General features: G+C 34.8%; 6 protein-coding genes across 8 annotated transcripts; 2 read left to right on the forward strand and 4 right to left on the reverse strand.

Annotated features, from left to right (window-relative positions):
* Window positions 1–495: 495 nt before the first annotated feature.
* Rsg7 (regulator of G-protein signaling 7) lies at window positions 496–5884 on the reverse strand. Of its 2 annotated transcripts, XM_071782948.1 has the most exons (12): window positions 5062–5884; window positions 3848–4079; window positions 3572–3668; window positions 3306–3356; window positions 3054–3209; window positions 2531–2754; window positions 2137–2363; window positions 1757–1870; window positions 1511–1636; window positions 1167–1353; window positions 779–871; window positions 496–680 (listed from the first exon to the last, which is right to left on the reverse strand). In XM_071782948.1, exons 2-12 carry the CDS (start codon window positions 4070–4072, stop codon window positions 615–617), a joined length of 1566 nt encoding a protein of 521 aa, XP_071639049.1. In that variant the 5' UTR covers window positions 4073–4079; window positions 5062–5884; the 3' UTR covers window positions 496–614. The 2 variants fall into 2 exon arrangements, with proteins under 2 accessions (XP_071639049.1, XP_071639050.1); XM_071782949.1 differs by lacking the exons at window positions 496–680; window positions 779–871 and having other exon boundaries at window positions 1188–1382.
* A 692-nt stretch (window positions 5885–6576) lies between these two features.
* On the reverse strand, window positions 6577–8731 carry Mic26-27 (MICOS subunit 26/27). Its single transcript, XM_071783279.1, has 6 exons — window positions 8521–8731; window positions 8253–8428; window positions 7928–8064; window positions 7602–7835; window positions 7284–7453; window positions 6577–6734 (listed from the first exon to the last, which is right to left on the reverse strand). Exons 1-6 carry the CDS (start codon window positions 8521–8523, stop codon window positions 6693–6695), a joined length of 762 nt encoding a protein of 253 aa, XP_071639380.1. The 5' UTR covers window positions 8524–8731; the 3' UTR covers window positions 6577–6692.
* Window positions 8732–9708: 977 nt separating this feature from the next.
* Rps30 (ribosomal protein S30) lies at window positions 9709–11312 on the reverse strand. Its single transcript, XM_071783280.1, has 5 exons — window positions 11228–11312; window positions 10833–10950; window positions 10381–10513; window positions 10108–10163; window positions 9709–9908 (listed from the first exon to the last, which is right to left on the reverse strand). The coding sequence occupies exons 2-5, from the start codon at window positions 10905–10907 to the stop codon at window positions 9777–9779; spliced, it is 396 nt and encodes a 131-aa protein (XP_071639381.1). The 5' UTR covers window positions 10908–10950; window positions 11228–11312; the 3' UTR covers window positions 9709–9776.
* A 276-nt stretch (window positions 11313–11588) lies between these two features.
* Cbp20 (cap binding protein 20) lies at window positions 11589–12955 on the forward strand. The gene is made up of 3 exons (XM_071783285.1): window positions 11589–11810; window positions 12058–12378; window positions 12465–12955. The coding sequence occupies exons 1-3, from the start codon at window positions 11739–11741 to the stop codon at window positions 12567–12569; spliced, it is 498 nt and encodes a 165-aa protein (XP_071639386.1). The 5' UTR covers window positions 11589–11738; the 3' UTR covers window positions 12570–12955.
* Window positions 12956–13098: 143 nt separating this feature from the next.
* LOC139815997 (uncharacterized) lies at window positions 13099–15030 on the reverse strand. Of its 2 annotated transcripts, none has more exons than XM_071783283.1 (2): window positions 14873–15030; window positions 13099–14561 (listed from the first exon to the last, which is right to left on the reverse strand). In XM_071783283.1, the coding sequence occupies exons 1-2, from the start codon at window positions 14895–14897 to the stop codon at window positions 13180–13182; spliced, it is 1407 nt and encodes a 468-aa protein (XP_071639384.1). In that variant the 5' UTR covers window positions 14898–15030; the 3' UTR covers window positions 13099–13179. The 2 variants fall into 2 exon arrangements, with proteins under 2 accessions (XP_071639384.1, XP_071639385.1); XM_071783284.1 differs by having other exon boundaries at window positions 14944–14994.
* Window positions 15031–15643: 613 nt separating this feature from the next.
* On the forward strand, window positions 15644–18213 carry Tektin-c (Tektin C). The gene is made up of 6 exons (XM_071782990.1): window positions 15644–15855; window positions 16112–16402; window positions 16498–16770; window positions 17132–17354; window positions 17521–17739; window positions 17878–18213. The coding sequence occupies exons 1-6, from the start codon at window positions 15755–15757 to the stop codon at window positions 18013–18015; spliced, it is 1245 nt and encodes a 414-aa protein (XP_071639091.1). The 5' UTR covers window positions 15644–15754; the 3' UTR covers window positions 18016–18213.
* The last annotated feature ends 505 nt before the right edge of the window (window positions 18214–18718 follow it).

Here is an 18718-nt window from a genome sequence, read left to right on the forward strand (position 1 = left end):
GATTAAGAAAACGCGTTATTTACACGCATTTATTTCTACTTAGATTATCCAAAAAGTATGCCGCAGTGTTAAATCCTAACAAAATAAGTGTATACCTACGTGGATATTAAGATCTCTATACTTTTACGGCTGAATTTTTAAAATTTTTGCAATTAATTTTTGTTAGCAAAAGTTTGATAGCGCGTTATCTTTTTCCAAATTTTTAGATTTTTGATATTAAATATTTAGATAATTATACTTTAAATAAAAATGATGAGAAAGTTACAATTAAAAATTTATGATAATTAGATAAATGTCATAAATAATAGATATGAAATATTGGACGAATGCAATAATTGATTTGTAATCGATCTTTTATATATTATAATAGATTTGAAAAGCGTACGATTCCTCGATAAGATTTTAAGCAATCTTAGTTGTTGTATATAATAACCGATATAAAATATTCAATTACTTACAGATGTGTCGGTAATGTAAGAAAAAGTCAAATAGAAAATATCTCTTAAAATTCAAATTCCTCTTGTCAGTTTTGTGCAGTTTTTTACGGAAACAAAAGAAAAAGCGGAGTAGCAAGTAGAGATGTAAGATTATTATAAGTGCTAGAAAGTGGCAGGTTACGAAGTTGCTGTGTCTCTTCGTCCTGTGAAAGAAACGATAGAGCGAATGCCTTTTACGGAAGTCTGAAATGTTAAGAACACAGTAGATCTTGTTAATCATATGATTTAAATAATAATGACACATTTCAAATTATCGCAACGATCTCACGAAGAGGAATTACCTTTTTTTTGGATCCATTGAGAAAGTCCTTGTACATTTCCGAGCGTAAATATCTCGAGTAGCTGTCACTTTTCATTAGATGATATACATGCGCCTGGAAAATAACAATATAGAGAAAGTTAAATATAAAATATAGATAATTGTTTAGACATCATATATTTGACTTTGTGTAATAATATAAATCAATTCATAAGAAATGGATCGTTAATCTTGTTTAATACTCCTTTTGAACGATCTGTTTCACAAGTAGTTATATTATTATCTTTAATAAAAAAATAAATAAAGTTTAATAACTTTTTAAAATTTTTATTTTTTAATTGGTTTTATTGTTTTATTCCTCCATTCTATATGATATATCTAATCAAATAATTAATAACTTAAATTTATACCGCAGCAACGTCGAAGCACCATCGGTCTGGGTTTTCGAGACTTTTTTTGGTAACCTCGTAAGACCGAGAATCGACATTGATGGGACAACTGGCATCCGTGTCCAAAAATTCACGCCATATCTCTTCGACTTTCATCTGGACGTCTTTCTGCGGTAAAGTTTTCAATTCCTGAACGGTTTCCCAAAATCTGCACATATCATAAATGATCTCGTCTCCCTGATGTAAATTCAACATCGTATTACGTGTGTAGATAGATAGTATATAAAAGTGTAAATATGAGTATGAAATAGTAACGTTTATAGCTGAAGAAAAAGAAAAACTTACGCGAGAGTTGTTATACATACTTGAGATTTTCGCCGCTAAATTCCTTATCTAAAAAGCGTATAAATTGTTCTCTACCAACGGGATCTTGTAAGAGTTCTTGAAGACTGAACGCCCACCTCTTTACTCTTCTCATAGGTATTTCTTTCCTACATATTCGTAAATATATAAATATGCGTGGAAAAACATATAGGTAACACATAACGTTTGGATGAAATTTACCACAACTAATGCGAGAATTTTTTTCTCTTTATAATAACGATACTTACGCTAATTTCTCCTGCTCCCACATTTCCGGGCTGTCGGTTATCCATGGATTTGTGAGCTCGGGTAGGGTGAAAAAGGGATCGTACTCCATGTATTGTTCAAAGTACCCAATCAAACTAAAAATATCACAAATATCGATTAGCCTATAAACGCATATAATATACACATTTAGCGAAGCTTAAATAAATTGTACTATTATATCATTGGACAACATGGAACAAAATCTGGAACGGACACACATTTTACTTTCGCTATTTTATACATGGAAATATTTAACCAAATCTCGATTGACTTTATATAACAAATGTTAATACAATAATGTTCCCAAATATATAATATCCCTCGGTTTATTTGGCTAAAACAGATAACTCTATTGACATACGCTTCGGCTACTTTCGAGACCTTGATGACGGGCTTGTGCAGTCTGTCTTTCAGAGTTTCGATCTCCTTCTGCAAAAATTCTATCGATGTGGTCGCACTCGTTTCTGCAGACGGCGATATTTTGCCACCGGCGACGCCCAGTTGCAAATGCTTACTTGGTTGTACGACAGATTTATTACTACGACAAGCTTTCTTAATATCCAGCTCCGTCGTGTTTACGCATCCGGGCTGAAATGTAATGTAATTGACAACCGATATTTCTATGATAAAAATCTTCCTCTCACTTTTCCCTATTTATAATACAAAAATTCTTGTCCTGATATTTTATCAATGAGAAAACATATATGTAAATGTTCTTTATTTTTATCTATTATTCTAACGTAATAAGAATTTACCATTGGCCGATGTACATCCCAGAAGGCTCTTTCTTGGCTATCCAAGACTTTTCTTTCTAATTTATCTCTTTTCTTGTCAACTTTACTTTGCGCTTCTGCCTGCATAAAAATAAATTCCCATTTTCGCGAAAACATCTTTTGCAATCGAGCTAGATTCTCCGCCTCGTAATCCGCCAATTCCAATCGCGTTTTATTCTGCATCGTCCTTTTGCATAAATAGACAGCTGTAACATTTAACGTAGTAACGCACCAACGGGTATATATATCATGATATAGTTACGAAAATATGACACGTATATACAAAGTTTGATATAAATCGCTAAAATTGATAATAAAGTAATACTACGTTTCTTCCTGATCAATTACTTTTTAGCAAGTTGGCAAACAAGAATAATTTTTATAATTATTAAATATATTGCTAATTAAATCATTTGCATCTACGATACAAGTGACAAATTAAATTACACTAATGATAATATTAATATTTTTATTAATATTATTCGATTATATTATTAATATTTACCGTAATCAGTGTTCTCAGGTTCCCAACAATTCGATGGCCAAAAATACGGTGTTTGAAACCTGTAGAATGTGTTGTCGTTCTTTACGGTAAGGCAGTGGTCGTCGATAGGAAAAAAATAACCATGGGATGCCATAAGATGAGCCACGTGAAGAGCCTCTGAATTAACATACCAATATACTACACGTTTCAGATTCATATTAATCACGGATAGAATCTAAGAATTAACATAAATTAAGAAAATAGATCTTCTACCTTGATCATCAATATCCATGCTCTTCATCATCCATGCTATAAGATCTGCACCTGGAATGTTATATATCAATTATATATAATTATTTTCTTCGTTAAATCTTCGTTTAAGGTCGCTAATAATACTCGGCCTAAATTTATGCCCTCAGATGAGAGGCTTGCATAAGAAAATTCCATTTTCCGTACATTTCTTTTTAAGCTTAACTTTAAATTGACAAAAATAAAAGATCGTGCTTATGACGTTAAAACACAAGTATCTCCGCCTTTACCTGTAAAAACAGACGGCGTCTTCGTCATGAAGGTCTTAACTGTTTTTACGGGCACACCGGTGAATTCATCCAACATCTTTTCTACAATCGACTCCATCTAAAAAGTAATATATATATAGTAATATTATTTTATGTAAAATAACGAAAGCAATGTCGTTTGGTTTGAAAAATAAATTAAAAGTAAAACATGCAGTTGAAATTAATTTAAATTATTACACTGAAGTCGAACAGGTATAATTCTAATATTAAAACCTTCGTTTTTATTCGCGATAATACCTTTTTGTAGACAAGGTAATTAGGGGTGTCTTCGGCGCAAGAGGCAGTGACGTTGTGCGTGGGGGTATTGGGGGACAAATCCGGGGAATCGTTCGCACGATCGTCCTCATTTCCTTTATCCACATCTTCAACATGCTCGGGCGCCTTCTTGCTGCTGCTACTGCTGCTACTTTTCTCTATTGGTTTTCGGCGGCAAGCCGATTTTTCGGAGTTCATAGTTACCATATCCACTCTACGTGAAAAACACAACGATTTTTTTATACAACGTTAACACGTTAAGGACGTTGCGATAAATAGAACGAATAGAATAAATCTGAATAATTAAAGATCGTAATCGCAATGTAATAAGATTGAATTAAGTTTTATATGACGGAAAGAGTTTTACAAGTAATTAAATTTATCCGATCACGCTTGAAGATCAGTAAAAAATCCAGCTTCGAAAAGAATCGAAGATTTTAACATTAAAACTCTCAAGTCTTTTATTTTACGCTAGATCTGGCGTTAGATTTTTTTTCAGATTAATGATATATGAAATTTAGCGCGATACCGCGTTTGTCGAACACACGATATTGCAGAAAGGCCTCGAGATATCTTAATATATTCTTGCGCAATTTTTCTCGCGTGAGCAAAGTTTCCACGACATCGATCCCAGCGACCAATTATCTAATTACGATATAAAATGTTTGTCCGCGGCAGACCTGACGGATCGTTTTTTCACACATGGATACTTCCAATTTCCAGTAGATTTTTTTTCCCCAACGAGAATATCAAAGGACAGATAGAGTTCTTGAGATATAAAACAGTATCATCCGAGATTGGCACATGAGACAACATCTATCGCTACGGCCTATTTCACAGCCCACAACCCCCTCCCCCCCCCCGACCCCTCTTCCCTATCGCCGGATACTCGGCGATGGGAGGGTGATTGCGAAGAGGATATCGGTAAGGATATTGTCACCCAACACGTCAATCTCGATGCCGAATAGAAACGCGAAGAGATTAAATAACGAAAGCAAATCGCGCACGAATTCTCGCACCGTTTCGCTATTATACAAATAATAATACCGATATATGCTTCATTATAAATTGTAGTTATTAAAAAATGAAAATATTATTGACAGAAATATTTTCTTAAATCTAATAATAATATATCGTATTAAAAGAAATATCCGGGATCGATACTGCTTTTTTATATATTTAGCTGGAAAACCTACCTGAATTGTAAAACACCTCGATCCGCCAAGCTGTTCTTAAATCACGCGAAATTCACGTACTGCCTAGCACGAGATTTATCGACGCGTCATCATCCCTCGTCATATTCGTATAATAAACACCGTAAATTCATGTGATATTTCTTAAAAAAATTTTCGATCTTTTTGCTCGGAGAACGACGACGATCAACGAGAGTACATCGAGTTTGCAGCATCCGCCTGTCGGGGATGTACGCGAGCGTCGCGACGGCGACGGCAACCCTTTCACTGTGCGTCACACAACACGGAGCACCCTCGTTGGAAAATAACGATAAACGAGCATCATATTTGCATCCAAGACCGATCGAGGAGCCTCCCGAACGAATCTGAGCGAACGTACTCCAAATTCATATCTCTCGACACTTGGTAGAGAAGCGGACGCTTCGAGCTCGCACTAATCATCGACTTTCACATCCCGGATAACGACACAAAGAGAGACAGAGACAGAGAGAGAGGGGGGGAGAGAGAGAGAGAGAGGGAGAATGGAGAGAGAGAGAAAGAGCAATTTACGATATAATCGCACCTCACCAACGGTAGTTCGCGTGTTGACCCGTGCGAGGAACAGGTCAAGATAGTAGGGGGGTAAAAGTGTGCGCGCGCGCCCCTTTCATGATCTACGCAGCGGTTTGTGTTTCCTAAGGGCGCACATTAGATTGACTATCCTCATGCCGAGGCTGCAAGTGCGCAGGTTTCGAGTGCCGTTTTGGTCTTGTGCCAGAGTGAGAATCGAAATCCCGTACAGTTGAGCGGCGAGCCGGGAATAACCAGTCGATAAAACGAGACGCGGCTGCGCCCCGCGTGCCGAATCGTAATGTCGCGTTGAAAGCGTACATACGTCTCAATTTTCGATTTCTACTTGGAGAGATTCGTATTTTAACAACCAATAATGTAGACTGTAAATGAGTAAATCAGTTTGAAAACGTATTGTAATATACATATGTAGTGCATACACATACATAATTTAATCTTGTGTTCATAATGTATAATATGTAAATGAAAGAAAAAAACAATCAAGTTTACTTTTGAAATTGAAATAACTTGAAGTTATATGATTTATTTTACCTCGTTCCTAATTATATTTCAATCCAAATTCTTTGTTCCTTTCAATCCTTCCATTCCTTTTCATGAGATTCTCAAAATTTAAATTAGTAATCCTGAATTTAAATTTAAATTTTATAGAATTTATTACGAATGTTCCGAATTGTGTTTTAAGAAAGTTTTGGAATTTCAAATAATGCAACCTCCTTCTTGATCATGTTCTCCTGATACTTTATCTGATTTTCAAGGTTCTTGATTTTCGCGATTCAAAATTCCGAATTCTCGGAACCGCAATTCTTAAAAATTAGGGGAATTCTTGGAATTTTAAATAATAGAACCTCCTAGCTGATTATGTTTTCCTGATACTTGATCGATTTTTGTAAATTTAAATTTTTATGTATATTAAAATATCCAAAAAGAAATTCTGAGAATTGTTTCATATATTGTGATGTACTTAGGATTTATTATTCAAATAATACATGATTCTTTCTCCAAAATGTTATTAATAGAACTTTTGTACATTTTTACTACATTGCGCTATTATTATCACCAAACGCCTAATCTTGCTTAGTGTCTAATTTAGCTGTCGATTGATTTTCCTGAAACATATAAATGGCAAAAGATAAATATAATATCTATAAACATTGAAAATTGATGTTCAGAATAAAGTAAGATTATTACACAAGCAAGCAAGACAAAAATTGTCAGTAAGAAATATAATAGGAAAAAACGAGCATAGGCACCTAAATTTGCTTTCATTCAAACCAACTTCTTCGCGAGCGTAATTCTGTATTTTTATCTGTCAAAGGCGCGGATGGTGTTTCAATGATCGGTTCAGAGATTTCTTCAGTGTTACGAAATGTTACATGTTTTGTTTTATCTCCATCGATGTTTGCATAAACTAAATGCATAACAATTTTTTAAGAGAAGATACTCGTGATAATATTTCGTAATATATCAGCAATACGGTCGCAACATATAAATTATTTTTGTAGCATGTATTTGTTTCCTATTTGATTTTTTAACAGATTCATTTGGATAATCATTATAATCAACACTTAAAAGCAAGAGATTCTGATAGCACAATTAAGCAATGCAGGTATGAGGGAGGGACGATGCAATAGAGAAATTTCTTCGTTGCATCCTACCTCCTTGTTACCGCTTAAAGATGCGTATGTATTCTGTGCGAAGCTACCAACAGCGGTAGCCACTGCTGAACCTGTGACAATCGTTAAATCTGCAAATTCCGAAAAAGATGTTGGCATTTTCGGCATTTCCGGTATTGTGATTTGCAGCTGTCGATTGTCACCCGGTTTGACTGAAATTATTTAGAATAAACCATCGATATATATCCATGTATCATTGACAATCTCGTGTCCCGTTTTCACTTTTTTAAAAGCTAGTTTTAACGTACATTTATTATTTATACAAAAACCATTTGCTAAAAATAATTTAATGTTTCTTACCGCCATAAATAAAATTGTAGCCGACGTTCACGTAATGTTTAGCCATGTCGAATCCCTCTTCTGCCTTCTTCGGATAACAGATAGCTGCTATAGAAAGAGCACCCGCGCTAGAATATACTATTCGTTTGAATTTGCGTCCTCTAAGTCCAAGCACTAACCCAGCTATTCCACCAATAGCGATAGCGCCCATTCGTGGCATAACGTTACTTTCCTCACGTAGATAATCTAAAAGAGCTGCAAAAAAAAAGATAATTAAATTAAATTACTATCGTACGACAATATAATTCTATAAAGCACGTTTAAATGTATGCTTAGCTAACACTCACATCTGCTGTGTTCAAAACCAATGTCGATGGTATCTGAAGCGACGCCAGTGTAATGTTGATATTCTGATGCAACTGCTTGAATCGACTTGCGAATTTTAGATACGTTCTGCTCCAGTACTGAGGGTGAACATTCTGTACTGTAAAATTAACAATAAACATTATATAAAATAAGTGACAGAAATGTCAATTCCAATATGTGCTTTTGGTAAGGAATACTCAGTTACACTTTCTGCTTCTCTAACAGTTTATCACAAGATTTCTTAATTGTGAGTTAAATCTCTTGTCTGCGACATAATAGTTATAATTGGAATTACTTGCGCTTTACCATGGGATCTGTTTAGCGTAATCGTCTTCAAAGGTATAAATAGGTAGTTCGGATGGGCGAATTAGTTTCTTGACTCCCGGATCGTTACTGTACGACATTCCGTCTTCTGACGGATTTGCTGGTTTCACCGCGGGTACCGCACATAGCCCGCATGGCATTAAGATTTTCTTGAAAAACTTGACACATAAACAAATATGTTTAGTATCAGTTACCAATCATTTCACATATAGGCTTACAAACATACAAATTTATGTAATTACATAATTACCATTGCTTGAGTTTCTCGTGAAAACTTGATATATAAATTATGGTATAAAAATTATGTGAAAATTCAGTACACGAATGGTGTCTGTTATATTACGGCTCGTCGTGCATTAATGAATTATATAAAAACTCATAAAGTTTTATAAAACTGTCAGTCAACTAATCTGTTAGCAGAAGACGTAACCCGCAAACTAACCATAACATAACCATATTCGAGAATAAAAGCTAAGACAACTCAATACCTAGAGCTGCGTTCCATATGTCCTAGTTTTAATTCAAAATTTTGACAATATACGATAAAATCTTTTCTATATTGCATACGTTTCTTTTTTTAAATTAGAGATTTTTGTCGGATTTTTTTTATTTTGCACTCATTTTATTTTTATAGACTTACAGAAATATCAGCCTTATTGTCATAAGAATATGTATGCCCCTAAAGATAGAAAATCTTTAAAAAAGTATCAGACGTATGAACAATTACATAAAAAAATGTGCATTTAATTTTGGAATATGACGAGGCAGAAATTTGCACTGCCATCTTCAAAAATTGTCTACGCAAACAAAAGAAAGAGATTTTCTTTCAATTAAATTTATGTAAGTTTTATAAAAATTGACTTTTCTCCCAATTATGTAAATTTTAATTTTACATTTCGAAGTTTGCACTTACGCAAAATATTATTTTACAATTAGTTGATATTTCTAAAAACGCTATTTCTCAAAGTAATTCTCTCTATCGAATATCTGAATAAAAAATTTTGAGTTCTCTGTACGGTGATCATGAAGTCTTACATTAAAATTGAAAGATAGCTAAGGTTATTATATTTTTTTTTCATACTTTAATACCGGTTCTACCCAGCTCTACCAAAGAACCCGGCTGATACTCGTCGCAACGATGAACGGGTTCTCTGCAAGTTATATCTTTACCAAATACGTTCCCAATAGTGAATTCCAGGATTTTGTGTACAACATCATTCATACCGTCGTGTTTTAGGATAAAAGATTGCAACTTTTGTATTTTTATGTGTTTTGAAACTCAAACGTTCGGTTGTGCTTACAATCCTACATATCAAGGTTTAGCTTCGTTTCTTTTTTCCAAATTATGCCGAATTCAGACCGCATCCTATGACTGTTGATTAAAGAATATAGCCTAACATAAGTAATCTTTAATTCTAATTACAAAATACACATTCGATATGTTTCAGTTATGGCATTTTATCCGAATTTATTGTAACAAATAATACATTATATTAACGCTTTTCTTTATGTATTTGTGTTGGCATTAGGTCCACGTCGGCGGCCGAAGGTTTGGACGACGTTGACAAACCTACGATTGTATTGAATACGTCGTTTAGCACGGCCAGTCTTCTTTTTGCTCTTTTCTTGCTTTTCAACCTAGTAACATACATTAATACATTAATAAAAACCTGCATCATATTTTACATTTAATTTATAAAACTAAAGTTTCAAAACACATTTTGTTTAAAACAGAGACATATTTAATATATTTATATAAATTTTCTTATTTATAAATAACAATAAGCCCAGAGAATAAATTCAATTAAATAATGAAGAATGCAGCGCATCTCTTTACCTTAGGTGTCTGAGCCTTTACTTTGCCAGCGCGCGCCAAAGAACCATGAACCTTTCCTAAAAAAAGAATAAGAAAAACAGTTATTTCATAACCAATCTGCAGTTTCTTGCGCTTCATGCCTTCATAAATATATTATTTGAGAATTAAAGGATTTTTCTCAAATATATAACAAATACGATTAGCAGTTTTGATTGATTACATATAAGATATTTAAAATATCTGTTAATATGCTATGCTAAATTTGTGTATTTTATTTTCTACGTGTTAACTTACCTCCCAGTAAGGGTACAGTCAACTCGAGTACATTCGATGGAAGTTCATTTACGCAAGTTTCATCCACTAGTAAACTTCCGTTGCAATAAAGGCTGAATTCGTTTTCAATACCTTGCAGACATGCAATTTTTTCCTATAAACAAACCAATCGTTGTAGTACATATATTCTAAATGTTTTTTCTTTTCAATATTCTTTATTAGGTAATTTCCTCTAAAAGACTATTATAAAATAAAAATCATATTGTAGTAAACTTATCAAAAGTGAAAGTTAAAAACAACTTTCTCTTTCACATAAATTTACACATTATTTTTGCATTAATGCTCCTTCTAGCATTATAAAGTAAACAAATGCTAGTTTATCATTTTAATGCTACATCGTTGGACGTTACAGACAAATTCAGATATCAAGTTTGATATATGCTAAAATAATATTATTAAAAAAAAAACAATACCTTTATATTTTGTATCTTCGCATTGTCTTCACATTCGACGATAGTCGTTTCCTGTCCACGAATTTGCAGCTGCATGATGCTCGTATGTGCGATACTTTCTGAGGTATACACCAAAAGCCTGCGATATACGAGTTCGAATAATTAATAAAAATTATTATTTTAATATTCAGCTGACGGAAGAAAATCGTATAAATGGCGGAAGGCACGCGAGCACCCTGTTTTTAGGTTAAGAATTCATGGGCATATGCTGAACGACTCTTTGGGATTATGAAGCTTTCAATACAAAGTATTTAACGACGAATCGTTAACGCGCAAACGTCTACGGAGCACTACGCGATTTTTAATCACCGTTTCGCGCACGATCGTTTGATATATTAAATATAAATTGCACTCACCTTGCCGAACACGCACGCGACGGAATCCAACAATGGAGAGAAATGGAGGGGGGAGACACCGGGGTGACGGTAGCGGGGAGACTGGAGAGAAGCTTCTTCCTGTTTCTCGAATCTCGAATGTAGACAGTAGTCAAAATGGCTGCCAAGAACCAATCGTCTATCGCCGTCTATCACATTTTCCAAAAGCTAAACGTCGATTGGTCACTGGGATTTCGGCGCGTTCCGAAACTCATCGGAGAAGATGTTGCAAAAGTCTCTTGTTGCGTGCACGGCGGGGGGCGGGGGGATCAAATCTGGTAATTAATTTTTCTTTTATTGGTATCGTTATTTGGTATTTTCGGAAGACCCTGCCCTTGAGTTTCAATACTTTCAATTCGGTAAATTCGGTTTCTGGGATCGCTCTCTTGTTCTCGTTGACTCTCGCTTTTTTCAGCTCTTTCTACAGATGCGTTAATATTGTGACAGATATTGACTCCTACTAGTGCGAAATTAAACTAATTAGCATTGGAAAATGTCGGTCAAACTAAGTACAAATACTTCGCCGTCAGTTGAATTAAGCTCCTACCGTGATCAACATTTTAAGGTTCTTTTTTTTACAGTTAACCTTAAACTATCTAGTGAATAATTTCAATCTTATTTTCATTACATTTGATTCTTTTATTACATTTTTGCGCAGATTGGAATTTTAAATTCTAATTATTGTAATTATGTATTGTCATAGTCAACACTTGAAAGGATTGGAATCAGTGTAGTTACATGCAATTGTATGTGTTTCTGATGTGTGCAGTTTTTAACTTTATGAATAACCGTTCCTTTTCATCCGCATGTAGGGTACGAGAGCCGAGCAGGACAGACTTTTAAGGAATTCCACTACTTTGTACGTGGGCAACTTATCTTTTTATACCACCGAAGAACAGATATACGAATTGTTTTCCAAATGTGGCGACATCAGGCGTATCATTATGGGCCTTGATAAATACAAGAAAACACCGTGCGGCTTCTGCTTCGTTGAATATTATCTAAGAGGCGACGCTGAGAATTGTATGAGATACGTAAATGGTACTCGTTTAGACGATAGAATAATCAGGACCGACTGGGATGCTGGCTTTATCGAAGGTAGACAGTACGGTCGTGGCAAGACTGGAGGACAAGTAATTATCCTTTAACATTTTAATTAATATCTCATTAATTTAGGCACAAGGTATGAGATGTTATGTGATATTATTTTATTTTCTAGGTGAGAGATGAATATCGATCAGACTTTGATAGCGGACGAGGTGGTTATGGTAAAATAATACAACAGAAAGTAACGCCTGTCTCTGACGGTGGATTTGGTCGGTGAAATTATGGAATATGAGAGGCTGTGTATGAATGGCCATACACGTGCAAGTGTTCAACCTGTATCTCATTGATTATTTATATGTGACTGAAGTAATTACTTTTAAGTGTAAATATAATGTTTAAATAAGTTTATTCTAAGGAGTAATGAATGTAGGAAGAACGATTCATACATACATAAAAAAGTTTTGATACTTGGACGAACATGTTTCGCATCATGTTAGAACCGAGAAAATTGTAGATTTATAAAACTTGTTTAATTCTTGAATGTAATAATTCGCACCATTTTTTTGCTCATTGAATGAATTAATGTAACGAATCTTGGAAATACGAGAAAAATAAAACGCATTCTTTATAAAATAAATAAATATTATTTTTTAATCAATTTAACATTTGTTGTGTATTCAATTGTTATGCAAATATTATGTAGAAAGTAATAGGCAAAAATAAAAAAAATTAACAAATAGTTCATCGTGAGATTTCTGAATTTAACTTGTTACATTTTGTATTTCTATAAATAATCAATATGTTGGTAATAAAACTTTGAGTTATAAAAAAATTAGATATACGTACATGCTATTAAAATATAAATCTTTGAGACTCTAAATCACATATTAATGCTCATCATTATCGTTAATATTTCTTTTATTTCTTTTAGAATTAGATTTTGATCTCGTGGTGGCAACAATATCCTCATCGTTGCTATTTTTCTGAGATAATTTTTGCTTGATCAAGCTTATAAAATCTGTGTCATTTCTGTTGCAATTTTTTAACTTATGAATTTCTAGACTTTTGCGAGTAATTCTTGAAGATGTACGTTTTTCATTATTAATTGCCAAATTGACTGCATTATTTTCGTGGTTTAAGGTACTGTTAATTACAATAGTGCGACTTCTTTTTTCTTTTCTATTAATATCAGAGATTTCTTCAGTTTCTGGCCTATTAACAATCATTTCATCACTAACATCAGAATCTACAAACTTTTCCGTTTCTTTCGCATTTTTCTCAGTTTTTTCAACAGTTTCGTTGAACGATACTCGACTCTCAATTTCTTGACTGTACATTTCTTTATTATTGAGAAGCGTATTCTCATCTTCATCATCTTTTTCGTGATTAAATTTTTCTACTAGAAATTCTGCTGTATGAATTGGAGCAATATCTTCCTCCGATGCATCCAGATCAAGCGTGTTCTTGTTAACGACTCTACCTCCATGCAGAAAAGTAGAGATGTTTTTGCGCCGCCACATTTTGGAAGTGCTGGGTATAACTTGCTTGCTTCCCTCAAAGCAGAATTCCTTCACGTTGACGTTGGTAATTTCGCCTTTCAAAAAATGCAGATACTTGTTTAATGCCGTGTGAAAATGCAGCTTGTCCACCATTCTGGGAAAATTTGCACATCGTGCGCTGCTCGACGGTGTCACCCAGATTGCGGTGTCGCCAATGCGCTCCGGTTGTAACCCAAAATAAAGTTTGGATTTAGTAGCAAATGTGATGTTAGCGAATACTTCGTAGATGCATTTACCGTTGAACACCGCAATTCTGGGTTTGTATAATCTTAATTTCTCTTCCACCACTTTGGCACCTTCCTTGAGTTCTGCTCGCTTGAGTTCTACGGCAGATCTAGTGGGACGTGCTACGATATTTGTCAAGCCGATACTGTATTGCAAGAGTTTGTAATCTTCTTCGAAGCTGACAAGTCTTGGTGTTAGGCCAGACTCGTGTAGAAGCTTGTAGAAGTGATTACCGGGACCTGCATAATATCTACCACGATGCGCCGCCGTTAAACTCGGATTGATTCCGACAAACACTATATCCAGATTCATCTCCAGATAATCCTCCAACGTGTATAATTTTTGCACTTCCTCTTCCGACAATCCATCGAATCTGTCTATCTTTTTCTTGGGTCGTTCCGAAACTTCTGATGGCCTTCTTTTGAGCTTGGTCAAGTCAAGAGGCATGGTATCCACGCAACGAGGAGATACATGCAGGAATCGATCTGTAAATTTTTGTATCTGATGTTAAGAAGTTTGAATATAAACATTTCTTTATTAGCAAGTAAAGTGTTATAAATTCAAGTTCTATTTATAATAAAGTTTAAGATGAAAGTATTTAATTGCGAAGCCATACTTATAATAATCGAAATAATCGATATTCAGTGTCACTTTTTAATTTAAAAAGAATTGTTTCATACTTTTTTGAAAAAAGTTAACTGATGTTTTACAATCAAACGAATATTCTTGATGAAAGAATGAAAAAAATGTGCGATAAATACGCGTACTCCCCGATAGAAATCTTTTTAAAACTCACATATTTTATGTATCTCGAGAAACATTCCGTTCCATTTTTTTCATAATTTTGATTGAATACAGTAACCTAACCTTATAATATTTTGTTAGGACACAAGTAAATGTATCACAAGGTCGGCAAGTAAATAAGAAGACGACTACATATGAATACAAATGTGAGAGCGCCCTCATTTAGTCGGAACATTGATAATATCAGAATATGTTATCGATATTATCGGTTTTGGGTAAAGAGGAAACTAAATTATTAATTTATTACTGCAATGTAAGAATAACGCTCGAATAATCTTTAGCGAGAAATTCCTCATTTTTCGTAATAAATTTGAAAGTTGAGAAATAAAAAAACATTTTTTGTAATAATTTCACGTAAAATAAAAGAGAACAAAATGTCATATACGTTATCATGAATATAAAAGTGAAATATAATAGGTGCTTTCCATTTACATCAAAGCTCAGATAAATCTTACTTCTGTCTTTCTTTAACATGAATGTTGAAGAAAGACAGAAGTGAGATTTATCTGAGTTTTGATGTATTAAATGGAAAGCATCTAATATATATCCTCCGATCCTTTCTTTACATATCAAGAATTTTATCTCACTTTGCTGTATGAAATTTAATTAAAATAAAACAACAAGAAGTTACTCGTTGTTTTATAATGCTTTTGACAATATAACTTTAAAAGTATGCATTCTCGACGATAAATTATACCGTTACGTTCGCATTATCCTGTCGAGTGGAATTCGATAGCAAGAAGAATCGTTTCCCTAGGAACGAGCAAACAATGTTGGAAAGGTGGTCTTCGTGAATCATTTTTCATCAAAATATTTCTCATTTAATTTGCGGACCGTTTTCTTTTTCGCTCCGAGCAAAATCGCGCGTTGCGGTATGGCGAAGACCGAAACGGACGTAAATCACGTGCCGTTTCTTCCCACCAGGTTTACCTCGAGGTTTACGCTGGACGAGTGGCATCTCGACAATCAGTTCAGGTATACCAGTAAGTCATGCGTGCGACATTACGCGAAATTACGAAAAATCCAGCTAAAATTGCCAGAGGTTCTCCGTACAAAACTCGCCAAGTTGCGTCCGTTTGAGATTGGAAATAGTGCTCTATTCCGGAAATGTATAAATTATAGATAAGGCAAATGAGTTTTTATCAGAAAATCGCGTGCACACGTCAGAGTCCGACCTCGTTTTTTTTCTTTTTTTTTATTCGATATATGACTGTAAATTCGACGAATTCAGATATCGATGTTCCGAGGCGCAAAGGGAATTATCGGATCGGCTCTTAGCCGAGGCGACACTTGCGTGCGAATCAGCCAAGGAAATCGTAAAAGCTAATAAGGAGGAGACGGATCATCGATTGCTAGAAAAGCTCAATGACATCGAATTTCGTAAGGGGGAATTGCTGCGAATAAGGAAGGACGGTGTCCTGGAAATCGATGCGCTGTCCGTATACAGAGAACGAATTACGGACGTGCTGAAGTCCGTGAAAAGAAACGCTCTCGCGATTTGCGAAAAATGTCTCGTTGCCAGGTGATTATATAATATTACGATTTCTTTGCTGGACTTTGAGTAATTTGTCGAGCAAAGTCCGGTTTCTCCTAAAATTAATTTTCTGAAAATGACAGGGAACGTAGACTGGGTATCGACTTGGTTCACGACGACGTCGAGAGGAGCCTGTTGAAGGAGCGCGAGGTGATACAAGGTGCGGAGAGTCTGTTGGGCCGAGTCTTGAAGGAGACTCGCGAGCAAATTCGTAAATTGAAAGCCACGCTGTATCACATCGATCAGGATCTCGTAAATAAGGAGAGCAATTTACGTATCGATCGTCGTAACGTGACTTTTAAGGAGACCGATTTCAATCTGAGTGTCCACCACGATACTTCACGCCTCGACCAATCGTGCGTAATATTGTGAGGGAGTATCTCTAAGTATTGCATATGATTTACATACATTATCATCGGAATACAATTTAAAACACTTAACCTTTAGCCGCGCCTATATTGTGTTATGATGTCAGATATAATTAAACGTTTTTTTCGCTTTATGTGCACTGCAATAAATTAAGCTTTTGTATGTCGTTGTTTGTGTTTGACAATAATAATGGTATAGGAAAATATAAAAAAAAAAGTAAGAGGTTTGTGCAAGATTAACTTAGCAAGTGTCTCTCAATTATATGTATCTATAATATAGCATATAATCTTAATTGCATGAAATATTCAAGAATATTGAAGTCACGTACAAAGGGACTGTTAAACGCAGGGTAGTAGAGTTAAATGAATGGGAACTACAAACGAATAGCAATGTTATCGATGCGAATAAAGAAGTGAATAAGGCAAAGCAATTGCGCTGTTACATCGATACGATAATTAAGCAAACAATCGATGACTTGGCTAGACAGAAGGATGTCACAAACAAAGCTCTCAGGCAGCGTATCGAACAGACCAGAGAAGCAAAAACCAAATTGGAACTTCAGCATTCGGAGGTGTGTAAAAAAAAAAGAAAACTGATTTCCACAAAAATCTCACAGATAAATCTATTACTAATATTTAATAACAAAAATAAATAACATTTTAAGCGTTTTATTACCTTAACTCAAAAGTTTTGCTATTACTTATTGTCTTAAAATTTTATTGCAATTTTCTTTGTAGGTAATAAAACAGATTATCGTCATGACAAGCAATATCACGCACATAAAAAAGTCAATGGCTGATAAAGAAGGTTACATGGCTCTGGCTCATACAAGGCTAGGTCATCGATGTCAACGTCCAGGAATCGAACTCACCCAGGACTTGGTCGAAGCCAATCTCGTGAAGGAGATACACGAATTGCGGAATGTCGCGGCAAACCTCCAACGAATGCTCTGCGAGGTTTGTGACATCCGTTTCGTGTCTTGCTGTAGAGAATCTTAACTGTACAATTCCAACATTTGCAACACTAATTTGATAAACTTTGCGCAAACAGTAATCTTTTATTATTACGAGATTGTCGAGATATATATGTTGCAGGCAGAGGCGTCGCTACGTTTCTTACTCAAAACGCAGATTCAACTCGAGGAAAACATTAACGTGAAGACGAATACTTTGAAAATTGATGAGGTCGAATGTATGACTTTACGTCAGAGTATGGATTATCATGCGTATTAGAAAGCTAATATTAAAGCATCTATGTTTTATATTTATATTTAGAGCTCCTCATCCATTACCACAAATTCCGAATGTAATGTAATAGTACTTTATACCCGCTAAAATTTTTATGTCATAAATTTGTATACATGTAAGGGATACACATTCGAATTAAAAGTGTGACAAATAAAATGAGTCATTGAGGCTTTTAATCTCTCACCGCAGGCATACTAGATTATGATTGTTAAGATATACCGCATGCCAAATTTTTTTATTCTGACAAGGAAAAATTATTCATACTTACTTTGTAGTTCCTTTGACGTTAACAAAGTCACATTGTGGTCTGTTACAACACCCTTGACAAACAAGTTTTTTATACTTTTATAAGCAAAAAATTAGAAGTATAATATAGAAATGTGTGGAATATAGTATAGGAATATATAAATATAATGATGTCACGGAAATGAATTTGTGAATGTCTCGCGAAAGGCGAGGAAACAAAAGTTATGAAACGAGGTCGTGTACCATTGACGCTTCTTCTTGCACTTCTTGTCGGTGCAATCATAGTCACGCGTAGTTGCAATCTCTCCTTTCCCTCTCCTCGTCGAAATAAAGCGAAAGACACGACGGATAGGCGAGTGGATGGTTTCAAGAACCGGTACACGCACGTGAAATGAAGGAGGGAGGGCGCTTTCATGAGCGGTGTAACCGACTTGCCGTTGCT

Source organism: Temnothorax longispinosus, chromosome 7, assembly GCF_030848805.1.
Source record: "Temnothorax longispinosus isolate EJ_2023e chromosome 7, Tlon_JGU_v1, whole genome shotgun sequence".
Taxonomy (NCBI): Eukaryota; Metazoa; Arthropoda; class Insecta; order Hymenoptera; family Formicidae; genus Temnothorax; species Temnothorax longispinosus.